Source organism: Conger conger, chromosome 3 (genome assembly GCF_963514075.1).
Source record: "Conger conger chromosome 3, fConCon1.1, whole genome shotgun sequence".
Lineage (NCBI taxonomy): Eukaryota > Metazoa > Chordata > Actinopteri > Anguilliformes > Congridae > Conger > Conger conger.
The window spans coordinates 57,196,958-57,224,661 of NC_083762.1; the positions used below are offsets into that span (position 1 = coordinate 57,196,958).

A 27,704-nucleotide genomic window follows, 5' to 3' on the forward strand; every position below is an offset into this window, starting at 1 on the left:
AACATAGACAGTGCCCTGCTAAAGCAAGCTGGCCTAGAAACAGGCAGTTCATGGCATGGGCAGCCGGAATAGGAGAATGCTGTCAGGTCTGTATCCATGGTGACATGTTAATGTTGCGTGAGTCCTATCTAAACGGGGTTCTGTGGCTGCCTCATAGATAGCCATTCAGTGACAAAGCAAGGTACAGTTAGTTAGTTTGGACAGAATGAGCCACCTGCAGTTACCTGGGAGGAGGGAGAAAAGGAATAGGTGAGTTTCTCGAGTAAGGGGATTTGTGAGTTACTTGGGAGTCGGGAGTCAGTGATTCGGTGACTCAGCGAGTGAGTGACTGATTGACCTAACTGGCAGAATTTGAGTAACGCTGTTCGCTCCTGCACCCTAAAATAGCAGCCGAGTTTCCCAGCAGCCTTTGAGATGGACGCTCCTCTCGCTCGCAGTTCACACGTGAAATGTGAAACCGATGAGGTCAGTTCTGAAGGGGATCGGACTGAATGTGATCAGAGCTGGGCCAACGGCAATAAGGAAACGTGCAATGAGATCCCTACAGCGCGGCAGCCAGGTTGCAGTGAAAGTACACGCAGTGCAGACACTTCGGTAATAACAGGTTATGGACACTCAAAGGCGGAAACAACAAACTCCCATTGTGAGCAAAGGTACAAAGAGGGTCACACAGCACAACTGCGGTCCTGTGGTGATGTCACTCTGGGACACCGACGCTTCAGGGAGAGGTAAGGGGCGGAGGACGACAGACTGACCTGTGCTGGCAAGGGCTGAATCCCAGCTCTGCACCAATCACAGCACCCCTCAAAAGGCCTGTTTCAGACCCACGCAGAACCAAACACGTCAGCTGCTACAGGTGCACGGATAAATGGAACTGTATCGGATTTCCCTGGTATCCGATTTCAAAATGTAACAGACATTTTATGAACGGACTTCCTCCAAATACAATGTTATCTATGACATCATATCTAAAGATGGTTAAAGATGTTTCAACAAAATTCCAACAGGAAGAGGGAACCAATATGTAGAACTTACTGGATATGCTAAAGAGGTGAATTTGGACACAAAGCCTGCTATAGTATGGTATAGCGTGGAAATGTACCTTTCACCACACAGATACAATCAGTTTACCATTCAGATCAGTGAAAAGGCCAGGTGGCTACTTTTTAAGTACAAAGCAACACAGGTTTCAAGTACGACCAGACTTCCCCTTTAAGACAGGGAATTAGCAAGCCAAGAACAATACAGCTGACTCATAAGGATCTCACAGTGCATACCGCACACAGTGACTTCATTACAGCGTGACTCCAAGTCACACTAGATCATACAGCAGAGACTGACATGTTATGAGTCAGTGGCACAAATGTGCTCCCCCTAGTGGAGGGAATTGCACACTACACAAAGAGACAGGAGACCACTTTTTTTCCCCCTGACAAACTCCAATGTATATGTCTAGCATTAGCACTCATACCTGAGTCTATAAATGTCATGCATTGTTTAAGGATGTAGAAATGTACATTCTAACAGCTAGTAACTAGATGTAAACTGTTTATGCTATTCTTAATAATGCTAAAAACAAAATAAAAAAATGATACATTTTATTGACTGTCTTGTATCTGGAAGTATATAAACAAGATAAAGTAAATGTACTGTAGGCCGCTGAGAGTTAACGCGTAATGATATGCAATGTTTGTAATGAACTATTATTAAAAAGTTGGCTAACAGATTGTATTCTGTCAACCTTGCCGGTGGATCAAATGTTACAACCAACAATGTTTTACTTTGCTACCATTTCTTTAAGGTTATCAATCACAAAGCAAGCCGTCATGTGAGCCAGTATCTTCACAGCAGTAACCTTTAAAAAGCTAAAATAACAAGCTGCAAAATATGGCACTTATGAGATAAGTGACTGGCAGCAAAACGACTACCAGTTCCCACTTAACAGACATAAATTAAAAAGTGGCAAAGTTCAGTGGTTGATGTATGCAAAGTAATGGCTCTACCAAATTGTCAGTCTGCAACATGAAGTGTTGTCAACATAGAGGTAAACAGTGTGGAGTTATGCAGCATATTGTAATTGAAGTGGTATATTTAGATGAGATGAAAGCTATCAAGCCCCGGAAAGTTTAACTGAACGGATTGAAATGCTGCCCACAGATGGAAGACTTTGTTGCAAATACCTGAAAAAACCTAAAGTCTCGCACGATAAGGACTTGACACCTCCGCTTTATCAACAAGGCCGTAAGAACACTTTTCCAACACAAACAGAGTGCCTCTTTGAATAATTCAACCGTTGCAGGACTGAGTAAGATTGGATCTGGTCCCAAACCTAATCCCAAAGGCGACTGCTGTTCGAGGTCTGGGCCTGTATTCGTTCATAGAGCATGCCAGTTAGGAGTGCTGATCGAGGATCAGTCTTCACCTATCCATACCCTAAAATTATCCTTTATGACCTAAAAAACAAAACTGATCCGAGACCAGGGCCTGCAATTCACAAGGCAACCTAGAAGAGGAGTGCCGATCCAGGATCAGTCTTCCCCTGTTCATAGCCTAACATTACCCTTTAAGTGCAAAAAGACAAAACTGATCCCAGACCAGGGCCTGTAATTCACAAAGCAACTTTGAACATGAGTACTGATCCAGGATCAACTTCCCCCAACCATATAGTCTAACGTTGGAGGAAAAACACAGAAATGCTGACCCCAGATCAGTGGCGTACTCAGACGGGCCCTGGCCCGGCACCACGGCCACACACACGGCCCATTCAGCCGCGGGCCCCCGACACCAGACTGGTCAAAGCGTCGCTTGCGGCCGGTCGGTCCCGCATGCAAATGGCGGGGCACAAAGTGCCCTTTCTGCAGGACAAAGGGCTGAGTCTGGAGCAGGATGGGTCTGGAGTGTGGGGGGAGGGGGGGCTGACCGCATTCCCTGGCCCTGGAGAGGTCGATGGCTATGCACGCCGGTTGCCAAGGAGAAAGGCTCAGGAGGTCAGAGGTGAGGTGTCAGGGGTCATATATAACAGAACGTGCAGAGAATGGAAGAAGGGGGAGGAACGGTAGAGAGAAACTCAGCTAGTTAAACAAGAGGAGGTTTTATTGTGCCTACATGGGACTTCCGTTTGCTGCTTTCTGAAGCCAATGTATACGGAGCATACATTATTGGTGAATAGACACACGCATACACGCATCTGTGCGCAAGTGCACACATGCGCTGCCATACACAAGCTCAGACCACACATGCTCACACACATTCATACATGTGTACACATATGCACATACACACGCACACACATACGTGTACACAAATACACGTGCGCATACACACACGCACGCATAAATATACACACACACTGTACACAAATACATACACACACTGTACACAAATACGCACGTGTACACACACACACACACACACACACACACACACACACACACACACACACACACACACACACACACACACAGAGAAGAGGTCTGCCACTGACACACCGAGGTGTGGATGAAGGTCAGACTGAGCATGTGCAGACAATGGGAGCAGACGCTGATGCAAGCTCGTGTTACCCGTCTGCAGGAACTTCCTGTGTGGCCTGAAAGGAAAGCTCCCTATGAATACTGCATGACTGCCCCAGAGCCTGCTGCCAGCCCTCTCTCCTCTGCACCAAACGCGTGAAACTGGCAGAGTGTCTGTCTGTGCGTGTGTGACCATGTGTGTGTGAGGTCCTGTGTGTGTGTGTGTGTGTGTATGAGCAAGTGTGTTCAATAGTATGTGTGTGTGTGTGTGTGTGTGTGTGTGTGTGTGTGTGTGTGTGTGTGCGGTCCAGAGTGTGTAGGTGTGTGAGTAGAGTAGGGGTACGCGTGTATGAGCAAGTGTGTTCAATAGTATGCGTGTGTGCACGTGTGTGTGTGTTGTGGTTTGAGAATGTGCAAGCAGGACAACTTCACCAGGATCAGGGAACCAGTTAAGAAAATTAATGAACCAAATCTATCAACCTCACAATTGTATCATTTTAAAATAATGTAAGATTACCGTTTTTGCTCAAAGACCCTGTCTACTTGCCCCAGTACAACCTGAGCTGTAGTAACAGATACTGAGCAACATATTGGGAAATACCAGCTGACAAGCAACAGCCTGACTCATGGCCGGCAGGTAATTTTATGAATCGAGCTCATGTGAGGTAAAAAGGTGACGACCGAGCCCGGGTGGGCAGGTCCGTCCCTTCAGTTTGAGTGGCGCAAGTTGTTGACCGCACAAGTTCTCTTCCTGGTTAGTCACCTTCAGAGACTGACGTTGTAACCAAATAGGCGTGAGTCACGGACTCAGACTGCCGCACAGGAGAGGGCTCTGTAATCAGTGTTCTTTTCCTGGCCTCAGACGTCCCTAATAAACCCCTGTGTTCGAGGAGTGCTGAAGCCTTCAGATCGAGCCGCTTGACAGTCAGGTCCAGACCAGAGCGCTAATTAAGCCGGTGACTCAGTAGCTTTCGCTTTGAACGAACCGGGCTAAGTAATTTATAGCAATAGCGATAATAAATCATAACTGCTGTCATGCTGAGCGTCTAGAACGGAGGTAAGCTGAACAGAAACGCCCCTGGGGACCTCGAGCTCCACCTGTCTGAGGAGGTCCTATAGTGGTGGTCTCCAATCCTGGTTCTGGAGGGCTACTGGTTCTGCTGTTTCCATTGTTACTCTGCACTTAATTAATCAATTAGAGCAGTTGATTACACAGTTTAACTCGCCTCAACTGGTTACCTGGGTCTCAACAGGGTGCTGATTTTAAGGTGAAAACAGAAACCAGCAGACCCAGTAGCTCTCCAGGACAAGGATTGGAGACCACTGTCCTATGGGGACAGCCTGTAGCCTAGTGGTGAAGGCACATGACTGGGCCCCGGAACGTTGGTGGTTCACGTTAGTTTGGTGATGTAGCCACGATAAGATCCGCACAGCCATTGGGCCCATGAGCAAGTCCCTCAATGCTTAGTCTAATCAACTGTAAGTGACATTGGATAAAATCATCAGCTAAATAAATGTCTGTAAACACGGAACTCCAAAACAAAAAGGGCAGAGGCAAGGAGGAGCAGTGCACTGTGGCTTAAGGCTTTTCCTTTTCTTTCTTTTTGTTTTGTGAGGTTATTTCCGTTTTCCCTTAATTTGGAAAGCCTGTTCAAGTGTGTGTGCCAATTGCTCTAACCACATCTGTCAGTTAGCGAGCGCACAGGCGAGCACAGGCTCGCCGATGTAGCGGTCGACCTTAGCCTGTCGGACTGCCGGTCTTCTAGGTAAACTAGTGTAGGCGCTGAGGGGGGGGGGGGGGGGGGGGGGGGGGGCACTTCACCCGCAGCTCCTGTGGGGTGGAAGAATGGTGCCCGATTGACCAGATGGGATGAGCCAACTGAAGCTCCTTCCCTCCTGGGCGACACTGCCGCTAACTACGTTCCCTCCATTTCCACAACATTTGTCCTTGATTACAGCCCTTAATGGCTAATAGTTTCAAAAGATGCGCTAAAATGGAATGCGTCATTTTCACCAGAATGTACACGTCATTGATGTTAAGATGTTAAGAAGACCCAGTTGGTGAGTCCAATTACTTTGGATTCAAATACTTTTGTTCTCGATTGATCTTGCCTGGTGATATTGAGCCAAACAAGAAGACCAAAAGGTAGGGTTTGCACTTTTATTCCATAGGTTTCAATACACCAGACAAGCTCAGTAAAAGGCAGAAAACAATTTGAAACCAAAACAATTCCATATTTAACCCATTTGGCCCCTGTGGCTTTCCCGACAGCTCCAACCCGGCACCAGCTGCAAAAGATGATCGAAATGACCAATCGCAGCTGAGGCACACCTCGAAGAAGCTCCCAGCGGTCACACATTCAGACGTGTCACTGCGAAGAAGCCCCATTAACAACTCTGTGTCTGCGAACAGGAGGAAAGGATTCACAGAGAACCGCTCTCTCTCACTCTCTGAACTTTTCACCACAGGAAGGAGGCTCACAGACACTGCCAGAGCTGAGATCATGGCTGGCCAAGTTAACCATGTTTTATTGCCTGTCGCGGTCATAAAGTGATTTAGGCCTGATGCATCACAGCTGAGCTTCACAGAAAGCCGGTGTCCTACGCTCAAACTCAGACAGGGTCCGAGCAGATGCTGCTTCACGACGGCAGGGAAGGCTTCTCAGGACCGCGCCTCGCTTCCTGCAAACGTCGATGTTTCCAGTTATCCCTGTGGGCCAGGGACATCAAACTCTGGTCCTGGAGGGCCCTGCAGTCTGGTGGTTTTCGATGCTAGTCAGCAGTTATATTGTAACCGCTTAATTGAAGCCACTAATTGACTACAGGGTTGACTGAGGCCTAAATTGAGAGCAGATTGAAAGGAAACCACAAAGAGCTGCAGACACTTGGGCCCTCCGGAATTGGGAGTTTCTGGGCTATACAGTAAGAGGTGGAACATCACCTATCAGGGGAATTCCACTGATCCAGGAACAGCGCCGGAAACCTCTTGCGAAGGCCCACTGACCAATGGCGCTCGGATGCCCTCAAGGTTAAATGTCTTGTGCTATCCTTGGATGTGAGCTGGCTCTGCCACCATTATACAACCGAAAACATTTCCCCGGCTTCACTTTCTCAAAAGTAACCTAATCCTTCGGGGTGAGTTCACCCAGCCCTGAAGATCCCGCGCAGGCCTATGCGAGTTTTGAAAATGGCCTGCCGATGTTTCACGGTATCGGTACACTGCAGCTGGAGGCTGAATACCACAGAAAGTAAAAAACAAAATTATTTAATTTACTAAAGAATCTGCAGGCAAATTTTATTTCACTGTGCTGTTAGGTTTCTACTTTCACTGAGCAAGAGCACACACACACACACAAAAAAAAGAAAGACATTTGGATGGACAGCCATTAACAAAGGCACAAAATGACCATTTCTTAGTTTTCTTTTTGTTGTATGTATTCATATTTTAAAAATGCTGAATAGTGCTCTACCAGAGCTCTCTTAAAAAGGAGATTTCCATCTCATTCGGCTTAATCGGATAACTGAAGGATACATTTGTGTAACAGAAAACAGCCTTTTTTTTATGTTAAAAAAAAAAAAAAAACAACCTTTAATGTTTATGCACCCTTAAAATCGAATGACTTCCAAATGACCGCAAACAGTCACTCTTAATTTACAACAAGACTGCATTCCCTTTTTTACGCTTGTTCTGGTTGTAAATATTGATCTCTTATAATTACTTTGTATTATTTATTATTTATGCAAGATGTATTTTTTTCACATTATGTTTTACTTCTGTACTTTTATCTACATCCGCTTTTGTAAAAGGCTCGCCGGTAAGGGAGAGCTTGGCTCTTAGCATAATGTACCCCTCTGGACTTAGTAAATAAACCATAAATAAAATAAAACAAAGATCTTTGGATTACACGGACTATATTCCCTTGGGGTGAGTAGAGCTTTTGCATTTTTATACCACCTTACAGTAATTTCATGCATTCTAAGGGCCTTAAAAACACACAGAAATTCCTTCAGACAATGATGGTGAAGAACAAACACCCAACAAATTTGACAACAAATGTCAATTTATTTTAAAGGGATTAGTAAAAGGCCACTCATTTCTCCTATAAGCTAAGATCATATGTTCTTTTCACCTGGAAGTAGGTGTAAATGTTAGAAGATCCGTGTTGTTTTGGTTGTGGGAAAATACAACCTACAGTCTGATGGAAATACCTAACTACATCTCAGTTTAGCATGCTGAAATGGACTTTGGCCTGCGATCTGATGGGCTTGATGATGTAGGTAATTTGTTTCATGAGGGAGCGGCTTTTTAGTTCAGTCATTTTATTCGACGCGAGATGCGTTTTTGTAGTAGCACGAGAGCGTGAGAGCTGAAAGCACGAGAGTTGGCAAGCCGGCTGTTGGACGATACATTAGCTATAAAACTGTAAAGGCGTTATATTCGCTAACTTGCTAATGACAAATGCTAATGCGGAGCCAATTGTAAAAACTATCCCAGTGAGCTAAACCCATATTCTAGATGTCTAGAGGGGTGGAAATCTAAGTTGAGAGACGTTTTGACAAACGGAAGAGGTCAACTTCAATATAGATCAGGTTTCACCTGGATATAGCCTGGCTATGACCAAGTCGGCTAGGAAGATGTAGCCGGGTTTTGACACCAACAGCAACGGTTTTTCACTGACTTTTCACCACAAAAAAATGTTCACTGGGATATGAAAATACATTTTACAGCATTTTAGTTTGGTTATTAAAATAACATTTAAATGTTTATGAGGGCTTGTGAAACATTCTCACCTGAAAATAATAAAAGATTGAAACGGGCGAGCCCTTGAGTGTTAATCTCTTGATAGGGGTTGAACAAATTGTTACACAGTGGCACACCGCCACCATTACATCCCTTGGGGCGAACCCTGTAATCTATACTTTATTAATGTGTAGAACACGTTACTGCAAGTAAGACCAATACGGCAAGACCTGATAGTGACATCAAGTTAATGATTTAGCTGAATGAAGAAAGATGGATGAATGACACCAAGTTTAGCTTTCTGACATGGAATACGTGACCACTTTCTATGACTATTTTTAAAAATTGTTAGAACGCTTCATGGCCCTAGAATGTCAGCACTGGTGCGTTGGTTGCCATGGCAGCTCAGATGATGGGACGGAAGAGGTAGGCTAGTTAACTCATTTAATTGAACAAAATAATGGAGAATACCTGCTAGTGTTGGCCAATAATGCTTCACAAAATCAAAAATGGGTGGAGTGTTTATATCTGGGGTTCTGCCAGCGAATCTCTGAATTGGACAAAATACATTTTTCTGCTTTTCATAATACCGTTTATTAATTATTATCACAAACCTGCTTCGGCATGTCCAGGATATTAACTATCACAGCACTGATGCTCTAGGCTAGAAGAACAGAAACACGGTTTTACAGCCAAAGCTAATGACACAGTTGTGCAGAAATGTGTCATCTCCAATGGGTAAAACTATTATTTGTGCGTGTGCCTGTGTGTGCGTGTGCGTGTGCGTGTGTGTAGAAGCAGGTGATTACGGGTAAGAGAAACCTAAAAAGGTTGCTAACATCATGTGCAACCTTTCAAGGACTCTGACATCAACCAATCATAATGCTTTGACGTGGAGTTACCAATACCTCACTTTCCCAGTGCTATCAGTAACGTCCATAAACAAACACAATATGACGGGCATGATACGACAGCAATAAAAACATAATTGTAATGAAAGAGGAAATTCAGGAGCTTTATCGCAGTAGATAGGGGATCAGATTGCCGAAACGGCAGGACATAAAACACCTTTCAACACAATTCATTGTTAAATCATAAAATGGCTACCCTGGGACAGGCTACATCGCACCTACCTACATATTATCATTAATCATAGCTTAGTTAGCCTATAGGCATGAATAGCACTAACATGTTGTCACACCTGCTTCAGAATACTCTGCTATTTGATATACTGTTAGCACTTGAACAGTGCAGAGGCATTTAGGTCTATAGCAAGCACTGAAACTCCCAGTTTCCTACTGCCACACACTTACAAATTACTGACTGAACAATCTCCAACAGAGCGTAAGATAAGGCACTTTATTTTTCATACCAGGACTCGTACTTCAAGATATCAGCCATTCTGTCAGTGCCATTTCAGCGTTACCGGCCTGTTATAAATGCCGAAGATTACCTTTCGTACAATAATAAAATGAATAACAAAAAGGCACCTTGAAATACTGGGAGAATAACCGTGCAAATATGCATTAAAGCAGAAAGATGGTTTCTTTTTTTCCATAGCCTTGAACCTTTCCCACTGATATCGAGGTAGATGCAGTGAAGGCCGTTGGGAGGATCGTGCTGTTAGGTGACTGTTCTTTGAGTTTAAGTCGCTGATTGGAGGCCACAGATCTTACTTCTAAGGTCTACGTCGACTGCTGAAATTTGCGGAAAGGAAACCGCGAAAACGAGTGTACGCTGCGGCCCAGCTCTAATGTTTATGTGACACCAGGCCGACAAACGACAGGAAAACGTAAACCGAGAGCAGGCTCAGGTTTACATCATTCCCTTTTAACAGTTAGTGGGTCTAAACAGTACGGTCCTGTGGCTCAGCGATGAGTCACTGCTGCTAAATGAGGGCCATGGCGTCGAACGAGCGTTCTGCAGTGTGTGGACATGTCTGTAGTCCAGGGGTGTGAGTCAGGTACACCCAACGGTTACAGAGAGCAGAAAAAGAGGGGGGGAAGCACAGATGAACGCAGGAGTCTAAGTTTTACAAGTTCCTCAGAAGCCGTATCCAATCGAGCGCTCTCGCTGCTCCACTGGAGCTCCGCCTACTCCCACAGGGGTTCCTGATGGAACCCTCCAACATGCACCTTTGACCTACTGGGTACAGTGGTAATTTTGTAACCATGGAAAGTAAAATATGGATAGAACAGCAGTCACATTACTGGTTGAAAACAAGGGAAGCTACACTTGAATACTTTGGTGACAAGCAATGGAACACGTCGCTGGTGATTGGTGAAGACTACTTCCTGGATCCCGACTGGTTGTTACTAGCATACATTGTGATTGGTAGAGCTCTTTACCATTTTGTGAGGAAAGCTTAGACAAGACAGCTGTGGGCCAATTCCATCCAACTCCACTCATGCTCATTCCAATGCAACTTTGCCACTTTAAGAAGGGGGGAAAATGCTTTTGTGCAGGAGTTGCCATTGTCTCTACACTGACCTAATTTTGCACAAGAGAGGCTGGCGATAGGAGCAGTGTGGGGGGGGGGGGGGGGTCTCATTGTGTCTGTTTAACAGAGCAGGAGAGCCGCATGGGCAAAAGCTCAAGGCTGCCGGCCCGCTCACGAGAGGCAGGGCCCTTTCGAAACCAAGCGTTTACATCAGACCTGGGTTCAAATACATTATTTTTTGGGATTCAAATACTTTCCTGTGCTTGACTGACCTTGCCTGGTGCAACTGTACGGACCAGAAGGTGGGGTTTAAACTTTTTGAGAGTATTTCATGGATTCCAATAGACCAGCCAAGCTCAGTAAAGCATAGAACCAAAACAATTACGTATTTGATCTAGGGCTGGTTGATATCTACATTTAGAGCTACTTACACAGAAACTCACACCTTACCAGACCTCCAGGTGAACGGTCACTCATCCGAAGCAATTCATACAGATTGCGTAGCCTGCATTTTTGCTGACGGATATCGACCGTAGCAATTCAAGTCAAGCAGTTTGTTTAAGGATGAGAAAGCAGGGATCCTATGGCGGGCAGACTCGGATGAAACGAGGGGAAGCTGCAGAATGCCGATAAGACAAACTGACGGGGAACGGAAAGAACGTCGAAATGAAGTCATAGACTCATGACACACACCGGATATTCAGCTCCCGTGTTCCCTAGTACCTCTCAGCCTCTTCACCGCAGGAGGTCCCAGCCGTAACGGGAGATTCTACAATTTATATCAGGGCCGACATCTGCTGCGTACTGGCTAACAGACTCATCCTCTGCCGGGGAAGGCCTGTCAGACTCCAGGTCTGGAGGGAAGGAGTCTATGGTTTCCTCAGACACAAAGTGTATGGCCTTTATATTCAAACTGTGACTGAAATTGTTGAGAGATCTCCTCGTCTTGCCCACTAGCGCCAGTGCAGTTGGCTCTAGTATAAATGCCTTGTAATGCAAGTCAACGGTAACAAAATGATAAAAATACGAAGTCAATCATTTTTTATCAATGTCACTGCAATTAGTGTTTTTTCATCATCTTCAACTTCATCTTTATCTAATGTCTCCCCATGTGCCGATTTGTTAAGTTATTGTGTTTTTTCGACAATGTAAAAACACTTTGTGGACGTATCAGGAAGGGTGTGGGTCAGTGCAGAGTCACTCTCTCTCACACGCAGCACTCGGTGGACTTCACGCCCACATGAAGGCTTCCCGTTTCCGGACCCAAATGGCGGTGCCCGAAAACGTCCAATTCCACAGTTTAAAAACACCTCTCACAAGCCCCTGGATAGTCGGTGGGCGACATAACAGGCGCTTGGTCCGTATCTTTCCTGCAGTCTATGGGTGTAACGCACCGTGAAGCCGGCAGATACCGCTGCACACTTCCGTTCAAACCCCCCAGAACAGCTAAACCTGCCGTGCCGTTTCCACCCCTGGTGCAGGTCTGTTTGCATTTGGTAAATGGTAAACGGTTGGCATTTATATAGCTCCTTTATCCAAAGCGCTGTACAATTGATGCTTCTCATTCACCCATTCATACACACACTCACACACCGACGGCGATTGGCTGCCATGCAAGGCGCCGACCAGCTCGTCAGGAGCATTTGGGGGTTAGGGGTCTTGCTCAGGGACACTTAGACACCGGGGATCCAACCGGCAACCCTCCGACTGCCAGACGACAGCTCTTACTGCCTGAGCCATGTCGCATTTCAGCTCCGGGGAGGCATGGAGAGATGCCTGAGGAGCTCCATTTCAAGGAGAACATGAATGCCTGGGTCAAATACATCTTTGTTTTGGATTGAAATACTTTTCTGTGATCTTCGTTCTGTGATCGTCGGAAAGAAGATCCAATACAAGGGACAAGCTCCGTAAAACTATTTGAATCCAAAACAATTACGTATATCCTTAATACATTTATAGATGGACATTTTCTGAAGCAGTTGAGACCTTGCTCAAGGCTAACAGCAGTGCCCCAACTTTGAACTAAACATGCACTTCAACCAACAATACTAGTCACCCTGCTAAACTGCTATGCTAAACTGCCTAAACTGCATATAAACCATTCACACTAAACTGCAGCAATTGGTGCTCATGGATTTTCACCCTGCGTGCGTTCAACAGCAATGATTCCGTACTTTCGCCAAAAAAAAAAAAATACGTTTCAGGTAGCAAGGTGGCTCCAAGGAAAGTTCCGGAAAGGCGCATCGTTTGAAAACTCATTAACATTCCTGGCGGGTTTGTGATAAAAAATAAAACAGGTTGACAGTGTGTTCAGAGATGCTCTACTGCATGCCACTGTTGTAATGCATGGTTATTTGCGTTACTGTTACCTTCCTGTCAGCTTCGACCAGTCTGGCCCTTCTCCTCCGACCTCTCTCATTAACGCATTTATGCTCCCAGAACTGCTCACTAGATGATTTTTGTTCTTCACACCATTGTCTGTAAACTCTAAAGATTGTTGCATGTGAAAATCCCAGGAGATCTGCAGTTTCTGAGATACTCAAACCACCCTGTCTGGCACCAACAATCATTCCACGGTCAAAGTAACTTACATCACATTTCTTCCTCATTCTGACATTTGGTTTGAAGAACACCTGGACCTCTTGACCACGTTTGCATGCTTTTAAGCATTTAGTTGCTGCCACATGATTGGCTGATTAAATATTTGCATTAACAAGCTGGTGTACAGGCCTACCTAATACAGTGCCCAGTGAGAGTACTGCCAGACTACTGAGAGAATGGCAGGCGTCAGGGGTTATCTGCAACAACAGGCTTGGGTTAACAGAGGCGAACGCCATTCATTTTTTATTGCTACCTCTGTGGCGACTGCTAATCAACAAAAAAATGCAATGGTATTCCGGGGGGGGAGGAGAGAGAGAGAGAGAGGGGGGGGTGGGGGGGCAATGTGGGTAAACCAGTTCGGATAATGCCAGGAATGCAGGCTTTATACATTCATTATGATAATCCCAGCTATTTACCCACAGCGAACCCCAGCTTCTAAGATGGCAGTTCCAGTCATAGTAACAAGCTGAAATATTGCTGGAAAAACAGTTACACATAGCACATTCCCATTCCTACGTATGGACCTCCATAGGTTATCTTATTCAGAGAAAATGACACAAATTCGCATATCCCGGTGTATTTACATTCAACCCATTTATACAGTCCAGCTTAAGCACCTCGTACTGCAGTGTCGCGCCTTTGAAACGACAACCTCATGTGTGCACTCAGTGTGCAGTGACAACACCATCTCTATGTGGATCTGCTCAAACAAAGAAATATTTAGAATGTAATTAAGTGAGTGTGGCTTAAACAGAAGCTATGTAAGCAAGGGAAACTGGAATGGTTACATGCGTTATCCTGCTCAAACCGTCAAGTTGTTTTAAATCGAGCTCCCATTTTTGACCATAGCCTAATCAAACAAGCGGTACATGGGAACATTTTTCCCATGTCTCCATTCTGAAAGAGCATAATACTTTTGTCTATTAAGAACTACTAAAACGCTCTCCCAGGCTTGAATTTTCAAAAATATACACTGTAGGCCAGGTTAATATCAAACATTTTTCCAAGGTGTGTCAGTTAGAGAACCTAACATAAAACAAGAAGTGTAACAAACTGCCATTTGAAAGCAAGCTCGCTCTTGCCATGCCATAAAATAAATGCCATGGGCAAGAGGAGATTGGAAGGGAAGCAACAGTCTGTGGATGCAAAGGTTGTTTCTGGCAACTTAAACAACTTCTAGCTTCTGTTAATTAACAAATTCACATGTCAACAAATGCATTAAAAGAACATTATACTATTCACATGAAACGACCAACGTCTTTTCTTTAACCCATTATAGACTAAGGCGCCCTATAGAAAATACATAGGAAAGCCTAGGAATCACAATGCATTTCAACGGTCAGGTGTCTTGAATAACGGGCACATGATCAAATACATCATTATAGGGATATGTAAAGTGCAGGTCACATCCACCAATAAGGGGTTAAATAAGGCAGCTCTTTCATAATTATTTTAGATTTTAGAATGGGCATTGGATTGCCACAATGAATGAAAAAAGACCACCACCCACCACCCACCACCCCCCACCCCCATCTGCAAACAACAATATGTTATCTGTGCATTTTCAATTAGGGTATTCAGTTTTATACACCCATATTGTACAGTATGACACCTTTTACTGTAAAAAATGGGGGCGGGGAAATTACAATTATAAAAGTCAAATAACCAAAGAACTAAAGTGCTCCACTTGAAATAGCATCATCTGGATTGTGGAAAGACAACTCAGAGGAGTCACATGCACTTCATTTACTTGTAAGATTACCTTCCAAATGCCTAAATGTAAATATTAATTCTTGATGGACTGAGGGGAAAGGGAGGCCTGAATGGAGCTGGCGTTCACACAGCAAACATTAGATCAATATCCTAAAACTCCAGTTCTGCAGGGCCTGCTGGTTTTGGGTGAGTTTCAGCACTGAGGTACTCAAATTAAAGGAGCACAGTCACACATTTTTCAGTTGAGTTTATTTGGATTAGCCTAAGTGCTTAAATTATGTGTGTAGGTATTTTTTAAAATCACTGTCAGTGTAGCCGTTTCCTAAATATGGGGCAAAACTCAAAACCAACACGTCCAGTGATGTCCATAAACCAGTCTCTGTGTTCCAGGGCGGAGTTTCAGCACCTGTTACCTCTTGGGAAACACAGGCTGGAGATTCAAGCCAAACACAAGACGTTTTGCCCCATATTTAGGAAACGGCTACACTGACGGTGATTTGAAAAATGCCTACACACATAATTTATAGCATTTAATCCAATAAGCTCAACTGAAAAAGTAGTGTGACAGAGTGCTCCTTTAAGGTATCAGTGAAGGTTTGCCTGATGACTGAAAGAACAACATCACGGAAAACCACGAAACAGCTGACAGCTCTGCAACAGCACATCGCCTGTCTGCTAATCAATGCTGCTAGCATCAGACGCATCAAAGACATGAACCCTGACAAAGATTTCACACAAAGAAGTTCCTTCAGAAACGCTGTTTCGTTTGGCATGAGGTAATAGAATTGGAGCGCGTTTCTGCTTGCGGAGCTACTTTGAGATGTTGACGCTACGGAAAGGACACAAAAACCTTCATTAACAGGAGGATAGCTTGGATCGGGTCTGAGTGCAGCTTGCACCCAGGGTTCTCATTTACACAGGACTGATTATACTAACCTGCCCTGCTGAGCCAGAACCGAAGGCCCCAGACACCTATTCACGAGGCCGTTCTGTGGAGCTGAGGTGAAATGAACGTGAGAGTGAAAGCACTCTCAGAAATGAAAGCACAAAAAGTGCCTAAATAGGTACACGTGCTTGTCACTGGGCCAGTACACTATCGGTACATGAAATTGCACGTATTAAAGCAAGACAAATTTGTGAACGTGAAAGGTTGTCCAGGAGGAAATGTGTACAATGTATTGAAAGAAGTACATGAATTTAAGACTGCTCTATGCCTGAAATCAGGCATGGTGCCTGAGAACTTTAAGACCTGAAATCGAATAGAAATTGAGAAATCTAGCCAGTATTTTGCTTGAAAGACATACTTTCTACCCAATTTGTACCCAAAGAGAACACTACTGTACTTTGAGGGTACGTTTGGGAAATTTGGTCCTTGAAGAACAAAAAATGTACCTCCACTGTGACTTTACTTCCGAGAGGGGTTATGGGTAATGTGCACATGCGAGTGTGTGTCTTACAAAAACAAACGTTATTTACGTCCACACTGTGAAGAAACTAACAACCTTTAAGCTGCTTTCACATGTTCAGCGTCAAACTCTATGTTCGACGCCAAGTTAGGCGTTGACTACACATGAGAAGAATCGAGTGCCGCCAGTTGTTGAAACTTGTCGTCATCCATCCAGGAAGCCGTTAGTTTGTTAAACTGCAACAAGCCGCAACAATGTGCGATAGTAGTAGGTTGTCTGCGGTTATAAAAGGCTAAATTGCGTACTCGCTTTAATATTGATTTCTGAAAACATTAAGAAACTAGCTGGGCTTGACGCCATGTACAGTGTTTTGACGCTGACCATGTGAAACCAGCTTTCCACCCGTCTCTATCCTATGTGTGCTGTATAAGATTTATTATTAGTAGTAGAAGTAGTAGTAGTAGTATTGTTATTAGTATTATTATTACTACAGGTCCTATTTTAGTTGCAATGGTGGAATATTTCAACCTGTTATTCCCATTGTTCGTTTCCAGGTGAGAGGAGGGATTTAAAGTGATAAGTGATAGTCTGTAGGCACTTTTCCCCTCTGACAGCACATCAAATGCTACATGCACTCTGATAAAGCGAACCGCAGAACTCTCCCTGATGACTACATTCCTATGAATCACTTCTTCTGCTCCTACAAGCTAAGAAGTTACAAGCCCAGATACAGCTTTGCAGGGAACTAAAGGGAACCTCACCTAAATTCCATGTAATTGTATTGACTTCATCCCTCCACTGTTGAGTTAAAGATAAACATATCTCCTTGACTCAGCTATGTTTCGCTACAACGGCTAGTATGTTGAAGCCCCAGTTGGGCGAAATACTTTTGCAGACCTTTCCAGGGTGGGAGATGGCTAGCTACAAGTTCCAATATTGACAATGAATCTTAAATAAATAATAAATTTCAGAAGGCACGCATCAATAGCTGCCCATTTTATTAGCATGAAAAAGCATTTGTAGCATTCTGGATTCCTTGTAGCCCTGCCTGAAAGGGCTGCCTGTAGTGTAGTGGTTAAGGTAAATGACTGGGACACGTGAAGTTGGTGGTTATTGTGTAGCCACAATAAGATCCGCACAGCCGTTGGGCCCTTGAGCAAGGCCCTTAACCCTGCACTGCTCCAGGGGAGGATTGTCTCCTGCTAAGTCTAACCAACTGTACATCGCTGTGGATGAGAGCGTCTGCCAAACGCCAATAATGTAATGTAATGTGTCTGCGACTGAGTGTGGCTTCTTCTAAAACACTCAGGCCCAAGGGGGTCAAGCCCAATTTAGTACCAGCTCTGCCTGCTCTCAGCTCCAGAGGCCAGAACCGAAAACTTCCCTCTAAAAGTGTGATTAGCGCCCTTAAATTGCAATGTCATGGGGAGCACAGAAATCGATACAGCCCCTCGGAAAACGGTGGTCCCATCCATAAGAAGGATGGCAGGACTCCCGGTGTTTCAGCTCTCTCAATTACCCACACTTTGAATCGAGGAGAGACGCAACAAGCCTGCGGCGGAGGTAACGAAGTTAGAGTCAGTAAATGTTTGTGGCCTGCAGCAGACCTGGGTCAAATACGTAAGCGTTTTGGATTCAAATACTGTTCAATGTTTTACGGAGCTTGTCTCGTGTCTTGAAACCTAAGGAATATTCTCTAAAAGTGCAAACCCCGCATTCTGGTCCTCTTGATTGCCTCAAATGCACTGGGCAAGACCAATCAAGCACCCTAAAGTATTTGAATCCAAAGCAATTACGTACATTATATAACCCACGTCTGGTCTGCAGGCCTGGTGTGGCCGTCTAGGAAAAGGACTTTGATACGACAGAGACTCTGAAGATATAATTGGTTTTGTTAGGCCCTCCCAAATATAAAAGGATCAGATATTTCCTGATTAATATGAAAATATGGAATTTCACTCCCTTACTGGTTTTCATTCGGAGCAGACCTGGGGGAATTAGGATTCTCCGAAAACTTTCCCATTTCCTCCTACCCCCAGGCCTGACGACAGCAGCCATCAGCAGACATTGCAAAACGTATTAGTTCACACGGAGCAAAGTTTCTTCTCCACTTTCTAATCTGAACTACATATCAGACGCATGAAGAGTGCCTTTCATAAGGACAACAAGGCTGCTCTCCATGGTCCGACTGTAAGGGGGTCAAAAGGAACGCGTTGACCAGATCCAATCGGCAGCTAAAAACCGCAACCAAAAAACACAACCAAAAGTGGTGGTCAAGGTGGGTGGAAAATGTGTAATTCTCCAAAAAGGGTGAAGTCTCTCGGGGGTTTTGTCTGACGGGCAACAACTTGGCAGCGACCGGGCTCTTGTTCCTTGTACTGTACAGCTAATACTCACAAATGCATGAACATGATACAAATGACATCACTGTTCGAGACAGACTCCTGGGATTCTCGTACACAGAGCTTCCTGTTAAGCCAGCCTTTCAAAGAGCGAGTGTTTGCGAGAGCGCACACGAAATGTAGCTAGCAGAGAGGCACGCTTGGGCCACAAGCTTCGGGCCGTATCGCTCCATCTGACGTCCGGCAGAATGTCACGGCGCTTTACCGCAAACTGCTCCAGACTCTGGAGCGTTCGGTATTAAATTAGGAAAAACGAAAAACATCAATAAGGAAGTGTGTTTAGCACTAGCCCGCGGCGCTCCCTCTTAAAAGCCTGGTTTGTTTAATCAAGATTTAGAAAAAAAAGGCGAACATGGGAACCAGCTGTGCTGCATCTTCGGCTGAGGCGACGGGCCCGGACTCGATCTGACCGGAGAGTTCTCCCCCTCCTCTCCCCTTCCATAGGGGCCCCGTTAATTGGAGGGATAATCTACTTGATCTCCACACAAAGAGTGATTCACGGAGGCTCACATGCGCATCTCCCCACACTGCCAGAGGCAGATTACATTGAGAAAAAGCAAACGTGAGATAATCATCTTCCCATATGGCCCTGCCAGTCAAGACTGACCTCAAGACCATTAGGGGGGTTAAAAAAAAAGAGAAAAAAAAGGTTATGCCATTTCTGCTGTGCAAGATTGGATAGAGTACAATAACCAGGATGAAAAACTTTTAACCCTTTAGAAGCTGGTAAAATTGGAGATGTTGTTTATCAATAACCCCAAATAATCGTTAATAAACATGTTACCATCCAAATGACCGGATGGCCAATGTACAAGTCAAATATAAATACCTGAAATCGGCGTGACTTTAAATTGGAGAAGCGTGCCACATTTTAAAACGTGGCTGATGCCTTATTATAAAGACAACTGCTCTTGCTTTGCGTGATTATTATTTTGCTACTGTGGCAATCATGTTTTGTATAGGTTTGATGTTTTGTCATGCAGGGCTCTGCTGAAAAGAAGACTCTTAAATAAATATAAAATAAAAGATAAAAAAAAAACAATGGTCTGAAAGCTCAAGATCAAGTTACTGTCAAGTACTCTTTTGCTTTTGAGATGCTTTTTGAAAAGCAACCAACGTACTCAAATTGCCTGATGGGACTTCCCACAAGAGCCTGCAGGGTCTGACCACTGACACGAGGGAAACATTAGCCGTGCCGCTCACCGCATTAGAAAAAGCAGACGGGGACATATTTTGCACAGGGATCCACTCTGCCATCTCTTAAAATGCCCGCTTGAAGGCCAACTTCACCGGAAGTGCCTTTCTTTTTTTGAGTGGAGCGGCAGAGGTAGCAACCCGTTTCCACAGCAGCAAAGAGTATCAATTATTTCATCGCGCAATTTAAAATCACGGTGCTCATGTGGGCCAGCTTTCACCAAATCGCTGCAGCACAAAAAATCCTCATTTTCACAGATGAAATGAAACTTTCCTCACGCTGGGGAACTTTTCAGTAGCTCTCTTGGTGAGCAGCCCAAGGGCTTTGCACCATCCTGGCCATGTCAGCTCTTTAAAAATACACAATATGGCATAAACTCCACGTGTGTGAGAATTACTGCTTTCAATTAACGAATACCAGTACAGCACTAACAGGGTCTGAAATGCCCAACGGATGCAGCAGTTTTAACTGTATCAGGTAGGATCTGGCAGTTCTGAGAGCCATCGGGACCCAAATTTACAGCAAGGGAGGGTCAGTTATGAGGGTTTCCAGAAACCAATCGCTCTCCTTCCCGAGCGGTTTAACGTTTCCTCCTAAAGAACCCTCCAGAAAACAATGCAAATCTGTCATGCTCTAAAGCATGGGATTGTGGGTAAACATAGAGATGAGATTAAAAACTGGATGCAGATAGTAAAGATGCAGATAGTAAAGGAAAAAATGCATTGTTATAGTTATTGGAATAATTCACTTCTGCCATTATACAAGTTTCGGAGTCGCTAGAAGAGTGCTCTCCTGCTTTTTTACCCTGCCATTGTAAAGACAGTCATCAAAAAATTATATCAAAAACATCATCATCACCATACACTAAAAACTGAACCAGCCCTTTAACATGCGGGTCCAGAAGAGACGACATTAAACCATTAAAATGCCTACAGCACTAACCTCAATGCAGGCATTAAAACAGATTAAAATGGCAAATTGTGGTGAGAACCGGGCTACAGTTGTGTCATAACAGTCCAACTATTACTCATCAGTCCTTTAGCCACAGGTGCCAACAAAAACAGGGAAGGATGCGGTATCAAAATGGTAAACCAAAAAAAGCAAACGGAGCCACTTCTCAGTCAACAATTGTTCAATACTTCAGGCCAGCTTCTGAAAGCTACCGTAAAGGCAGTTTCCCAAAAAAGGAAACAATTAAGAGGACACTGTCAGGCTGTTCATTTCCATTGTTTAAATGTCTGCAACAACTACTACTAATACTAATACTAATACTAATACTAATACTAATACTAACTACAACATGCAGTGCAAAACCCTGCTCCCTGCCAATGACTCGCCTTTTGAGTAACTGCTGAAACATCTCATTTTAATATAATCCAGCAGCAACAATCCATAGAGGCATTACTGAAATTACAGGTACAAAAGTCCTACCTTTAGCATTTCCATGATCTGCGTATCATTTCTGTGTGTGTGTACATGGGTGTGTGTGTGTGATCTGATGCAGACTGTATTAAAGTATGTTGCCTATTCTAAAGCCTTAAAGGCCAACTTGGTAATTTCCACAGAACTTTTTGTTGCTCTTCAACAAAAATTGTGGATAGTACCTCGGTGGATGCTACTAAACGTCTCATACTGGCAACTTGGGCAGCAACTTTGCTTCGCCCACTGAAGTCTATGATGCAAGCTTTGTTACTATTGTAGTTGGCATAAGGCTAGGTCATAAGAAGAGGATTGCATAAGGAAAGATCCAGAGAACTGGCTCATGTGAAAAAAATCATGAAAACTTGACACGGAAGCAGCCTCATGACTATTGGTTAAGCACGCAAGCCATTCTCACAGTAAGAATAGCCCACTTGAAATGCAGAGGCTTAGTAATAAAACTGTTAAATAAATACAGCTAAAAAAAGAAATAATAATAATTCTCACAACAAACAGAGCACAAACCCATGATGCGAATCGTGACTGGTCTCAACACAGTAGTACCATGGCTCATGGTAGAGGTTGAGGTGGGAGGGGAGATGATGCATGAAAGATAACTTTACTGTATGCAAACTGTGGCCCATGCAAAGCACTTCTGACATTCATACCCGTCAACACTGCATGCGCTACAGCACACGTACTGCATGCTGCTCTCCTGCCCCCCTCCCCCTCCCTCCCCCCCCCCCCCCCTTTAGCAAGAGACACATCTTTAAATAAACTTTTAAACGTACAAAAGATTTTACATCTTAAACTTGTTCCAGGCTACATTTTAATAAGGAGTGGGCCGCAGTAAATGTCTTCTCTCATTCAGTGGTTAGGTGGCACTGAAAATTTGAGAACCACTGTCTTAATATGTGGAATGCCTGGTCACTTAGGCAACGTGTTGAACACATGGTTGGCCAGGATTCGAGGGGGAGGGGGGTCGGGTCATGGAGATCAACACCGTCACCACAAGTAGGACGGCTGTAGCTTGCTGAGAGACTGCAAGTGGAGGGGTTTCTGGGCAGTCGTCAATCAGCCGGTGCTACCACGGTGACCAGGATCACTCAACCCCAAACAGACCCAGGGCCAAGCGGGAGTGGAAGCCTAGCAACCGGCTGAACCGCCGGATAAGCCGACAGCCAAGGTCCGTGACATCGCAAAAAAAAATCAATACAGTCCGAGGAGGGGAATGCAAGGTCATTCTGGCCGTTCACATGTTAAGGTGTGAATTCGATGAAAACATAGGCTACGTGGTAAATGGAGTCCGTGTTGCTGGTCAGCCCAGCATACACGACAACCGTTAAAAGACTGCTTTCTACCATTTATACGGGGGAATAATTTATCCCACAGAGCTCTGTCTCAAGATGCTGCCTTCGTAATATGAGCAGGAAAGAAAAAAAAAAAAAAGTGAATTCCACAACCCACTTAAGCAGTCGTTTTTCAACCGGCCCTCGATGAGACCAGAGCTGTAATTTGATACAAATATTTCCCTTCAAGAAGACTGAGCAAGCAACTTTATATTTAGAACCTCTCTTCACTAGAAAGACCCTGAATTAGGACCTTTTTAAACACCTGAATTGGAGGCCATGTATGCAAGCTGTCAGCTAAAAATGAGGAGAATCGCTCAGGGTGCAATTCTGAGTAGGTGTGGCAGAGAGACGGAGGCACACAACGTACAGCTGCTGCTACCTTGCTAATTTAGCGATATGCTAAAGATCCTTTTGCTTTTAAGTGACCTCACGTGCTTTCTAGGAGACAGCGTTTCCTGTTAGCACAGATTGTGTAGAGCGACCAGATACTCAGCTCCATATTCTCTGCAGTGAAAGTGTTGTCTCTTCTGTCAAGCCAAAAGATTCCAATTTGATTCCAGTGTACTGTGATGCTGGAAACTCTTGCTACCAAACAGAAACTCCTGCGGTTCCAAAGCCGAGAAGAGCCGAAGCAACTGAATACAGGAGTTGAGCATCTGGCTAGCTTGCAGAATCTGTGCTGTTAGCGACAGGCTAACAGAGCGAACAGGGTTGCTCAATCATGTGCAACAGAGCACGCAGGTTTCCATTCCAATCATTCACTACACCAGTTACATTACAGACATTTAGCCAATGATTTTATCCAAAGAAACTTACATTGATCAGACTAAGCAGGGGCCTATCCCTCCTGGAGCAATGTAGGGGTAATGTGGGGTTAAGGGCCTTGCTCATGGGCCCAACAGCTGCACTAATCTTTTTGTGGCTAAACTGGGGCTTGAACCACTAACCCTTCTGTGTCCCAGTCAAGCACCACTAGGCAAAAGACTGCCCAGGTGATTTTACCAATTAGCTCCCTACTCTCTGGTTGAAGGTGTGTTAATTGGTGAAATCAGCCAGTGTAGTGATAGTTTGGAATGAAAACCATACCCACAAATGTCGACGCAATACAGGCTCTTACCTATCCTCCTCTCCGTCCATGGGCAGGCTCTTCAGGGGGAACAGGCCGGCCCCGGCCGGTAAGGCACTGGTCCCTCCGCCATCCTCCAGGCCTGGGGCCCCTGAGGCACATTCTCCGGCCCCAAGCTTCGGCAGGGAGAGCAGGGAATGGTGCTGAAAGAGGAAGTCCTCCAGCTGTGTGGAGGTGAAGGCCGGTGGGGCCTGGGCGGGGCTGGGCTTGCGTTCCAGCAGGAGGCCGATGGGTGTGGACGAAGCGGCAGGAAGAGGAGGCTGGCTCCCCGGGTACTGAGTCCTGGGCGGGAGCAGCTGCTCGGAAGGAACAGGAACCGGAGTCGGGCGGGGCTGGGTGGCGCTGGAGGCCTGGGGGGGAATGGCCTGAGCCTGGGGGGCAGGCTGCTGGAGACCCTGGGGGAGGGTTTGAGCCGTGGCGGAGGGCATGCTAACCGCAGGCTGGCCGCTTACGGGCGGAGGAACCGCCCCGGCCGCTAAGTGGCCCGGCGGGTGTGGCTGCGGCACTCGGACCCCGGGCTGCACGGTCGCCATGGCCTGGGCAGGCGCCGGCGGCTGTTGGGCGGAGGGGACATAGCCCGCCTGAGCGGACTGCCCTGCCAGTGCGTACGCCATCTGATGCTGGGGAGCAGGAGCCGTCTGCTGGCCTCCCTGGTTGACGGCGGCCTGCTGGTGCAGCGCCACGCCCGGCACGGTGGGAACGGACTGAGCCGCGGCGGACTTCAGGAGGCCTGGGTCCTGGACGGTGTGCGGCCAGGGCGCACCCAGGAGTTGGTTCTGGACGCCCGGAGGCGGCTGCTGAAAGGCCTGCTGGGCTTCCGCGGTGTCGCCGTGGTGACCGGGAGTGGCGACGGGGCCTTCGCGTTCGCACATTCCCTCGGCTGCCAGCTGCCCGCTCCTGAGGCCGTCGGCCGGCGGCGGGGCCTCCTTCTCGTAGTACTCCGCGCAGGTCCAGCGCCCCTTTTTAAACGGCTCGGAGTTGGAGTCCAGCTTCACCACCCTGAAGCGGGAGCTGGTGGAGGCGGGAGGAGGGTTGGGAGCAGAGGTGGGGGCAGGAACCTGTTGTGGCGGGGCAGGAGTCATGGCGGCAGGGGACGGAGCAACACCCCCCGACCCAGGCCTCACGACACCAGGGGGAGCGACGCTGGCTGTCGTCATGGCAACCGGCTGCACCGCACTTTGCTGCTGCATCGAGTTTACGCCCAGACCGCTGCTATCCATGGCGGCGCTAATGCTTTTAGCGTTCTGCGGACCGGCGGAGGGGCCCCTGCCGGTTGACCGCAACATATTCACATCGCTAACTTTGCTGATGGAGGGATTGACCATGTTAACTGCCGCTGCCGCAGGCATAGAGAGTGTTCCCGTACCTGAGGATGATGTGGCAACAGGCTGAGCCAAGGCAGCAGGTTTATTGGTGTGCGGATTCACAGCGGCGGCCACCAAACCCGTCTGGAACTTTGGAGCGACGCCGGATAAAGCCCCCAAGGTGGACGTGCCAGCAACAGAAACACCGCCCCCTACTGGTAAGCCGGAGGTTGGCTGGGAATGGGGCACTTGGTGGCGATGCCCAAGGTTGGGGTGATGGATATGGCTATGTTGCTGGTGCGGGTGATGATTTGCAGTCCCGTTCACCATTGGCCCGTGCTGAGTCCCATGCGAGAGTGGGTGAGGGGGCTGGTTGGGAGACAGGGCACCCGGTGTGTCTGCCTCATGGAAGTTATTCAGAGTTTCTTCAGAGGAGCTCCTCTCCGCCCCCCCCATGTCAGTAGCCCGCGACAGAGACTGGGACACGTCCAGGATCTCAGACGAAGACAGGTCCTCCGTGTGCGACTCGTCCAAGTCGTCGCAGCTCTCAGTGTCTTCTGTAATGCTGTTGTTTGTGCTGACGGAAATCTGGGCCGGCGTAACACTCGTGATCTGGAAACCGCTCTTCTTTTTTATCTGAGCCCCGACCTGGAGAGTTTGGGAATGCAGCTGGGATTGGGAGAGGAGGTTAAGGCTTTGTGGGTGATGCTGGGGCCCAGGGGACGACGATCCCGCCGGTGGTGGAGGCTGTATCACCAAAGGCGACTGGTAATCGTCATTCGGAATTATATTATTGCTAACGCTCGCATTAGCCGCCGTTGTCAACGCAGAGGCACTACTGCTACCGGTGTTACTACCCCTTCTAGGAAATATTGCCGGGTGCGCCATCTTCCTAATGCCTGCGGAGTCTCCGGTAGATTCGGAATGATGCATTTTGTAAAATTCCAGGGGTAGTTAGTGACCGAGTTGTAAAATCCGATAAAAAGTAACGTTATAATCGTAGTGACAATTATTGGCGCGACAGCAAAACTTTGCGCAACACCTAATAACAGCACCCAAATGCCATAAATTTCAATTCAATCTTTCCCCTTTGAAAATGCTTGCTAGCAGGCTTATGCTAAGCGAGGCGTCTGTGAGCCTGTAATGCTAGCTAACGTTAGCTGGCTCGCTATCTAGCTATCAGGTGCTTGTTGTTATGGGTGCTCTTAAACGCAGTTCAACATTCCGTTTCATGTATTATTTATAAGCCTATATATAAATATTTCAATATATTCTAATGACAACGACACAGTTAGATAATACAATACATTCACCACTAGTACGCCGACAGATCACCTCCATCACTGCCAGGCACTGAGTCGCATTATTTGAAAATTCTTATCTTCACGAAATGAAACAATCCCAGGCCGATGAACAGTTTCCCTTGGTAGAATATCTTCCATTTGATTTTGACGCCAAGTGATTAATCCATGCCTCGTTACTTAGTTTTTAATCCAATGTTTTCTGTATACCTCTCACGGGACCTTTCGCCGGCCACCTTATTGTAGTGTTGCTGGTTAGCTTGTTAGCTATTCCTCTCCGACTGAGTGACGAGCCGAAGGGGGAGGCGGACTTGCTAACATGGCGATGGCGCATGCTCACTGACACCCTATAAACAGCCAGACATAAAGCCCTCTGGAGAGGAGGAGGGAATGGTTGGAAAGCCTCGAACAAACACGAAATTTCCCGGAAAGTATCGAGAGGTCGTGTCAATGATCGAATAAAAACGAGTCCTCAACGAAATTTGCCGAGCTCACACAAGCTCCTGAAATGTACTGCGTTGACGTTTGTCATTTAGCAATATTATATGTATTTAATGTGCATGTCAGTCACCTATTCTGCGATATGACGAGAGGCGGACTTTGTCGCGTTTAACTGAGGTTCTCATTTTGAATAGCTTACAGAATCAGAGTTTGGCGGATGATGAATCGATTACTCTCATCACATCTGTGCCTGCTAGTCTCGCAAGGGCGTTGTCTTCGGTAGCATCAACCATGTCGAAGAATTTCTCTAACTCGGTCCTGGGGTTCTCTGTCTGTGCTGGTTTTCCACAATTTAAATCCCAGGATTTTAACAAGCAGTTTATTTATCTTAATGTAGTGTTTTTTGTGTTGAAAAAAGCACTTTGTCAACATTTAAACATGTTTTTATTTATTCATAAAATACCTCATACCCTGCTGAAAAGTTTTAAAAGGCATACGTTCCACGCTGGTTAATTTTGTTGTATGCTGATCCAACTCTTTGACAAGCTTGGTCAATTTGATAGGCTAATGAAAATATCTGTCCTGGTTGACAAGTTTTGTCAAGATTATATTAAGATGGTTGTACATCAAACAGGTCATTCTAGACCAGCTGATTCCAGCATGCTTTTCACAGGTATAACCATCTTAACTGATCTATGCTGTATTCTTCAGCAGGGTAATGTTTATGGGTTGGGCTCAGAAAACAAAAGTACAC

The 27,704-nt window shown here is 45.9% G+C and overlaps 1 protein-coding gene across 1 annotated transcript in view; it reads right to left on the reverse strand.

Moving 5' to 3' along the window:
* Positions 1-26,777, reverse strand: part of tsc22d1 (TSC22 domain family, member 1) — a 51,149-nt gene extending 24,372 nt beyond the window's left edge. The window contains exon 1 of the mRNA XM_061236478.1: positions 23,896-26,777. Within this exon, the coding sequence (XP_061092462.1) occupies positions 23,896-26,141 (2,246 nt within the window). The 5' untranslated portion in view covers positions 26,142-26,777. The remainder of the gene's footprint in view (positions 1-23,895) is intronic.
* Positions 26,778-27,704: the final 927 nt, after the last annotated feature.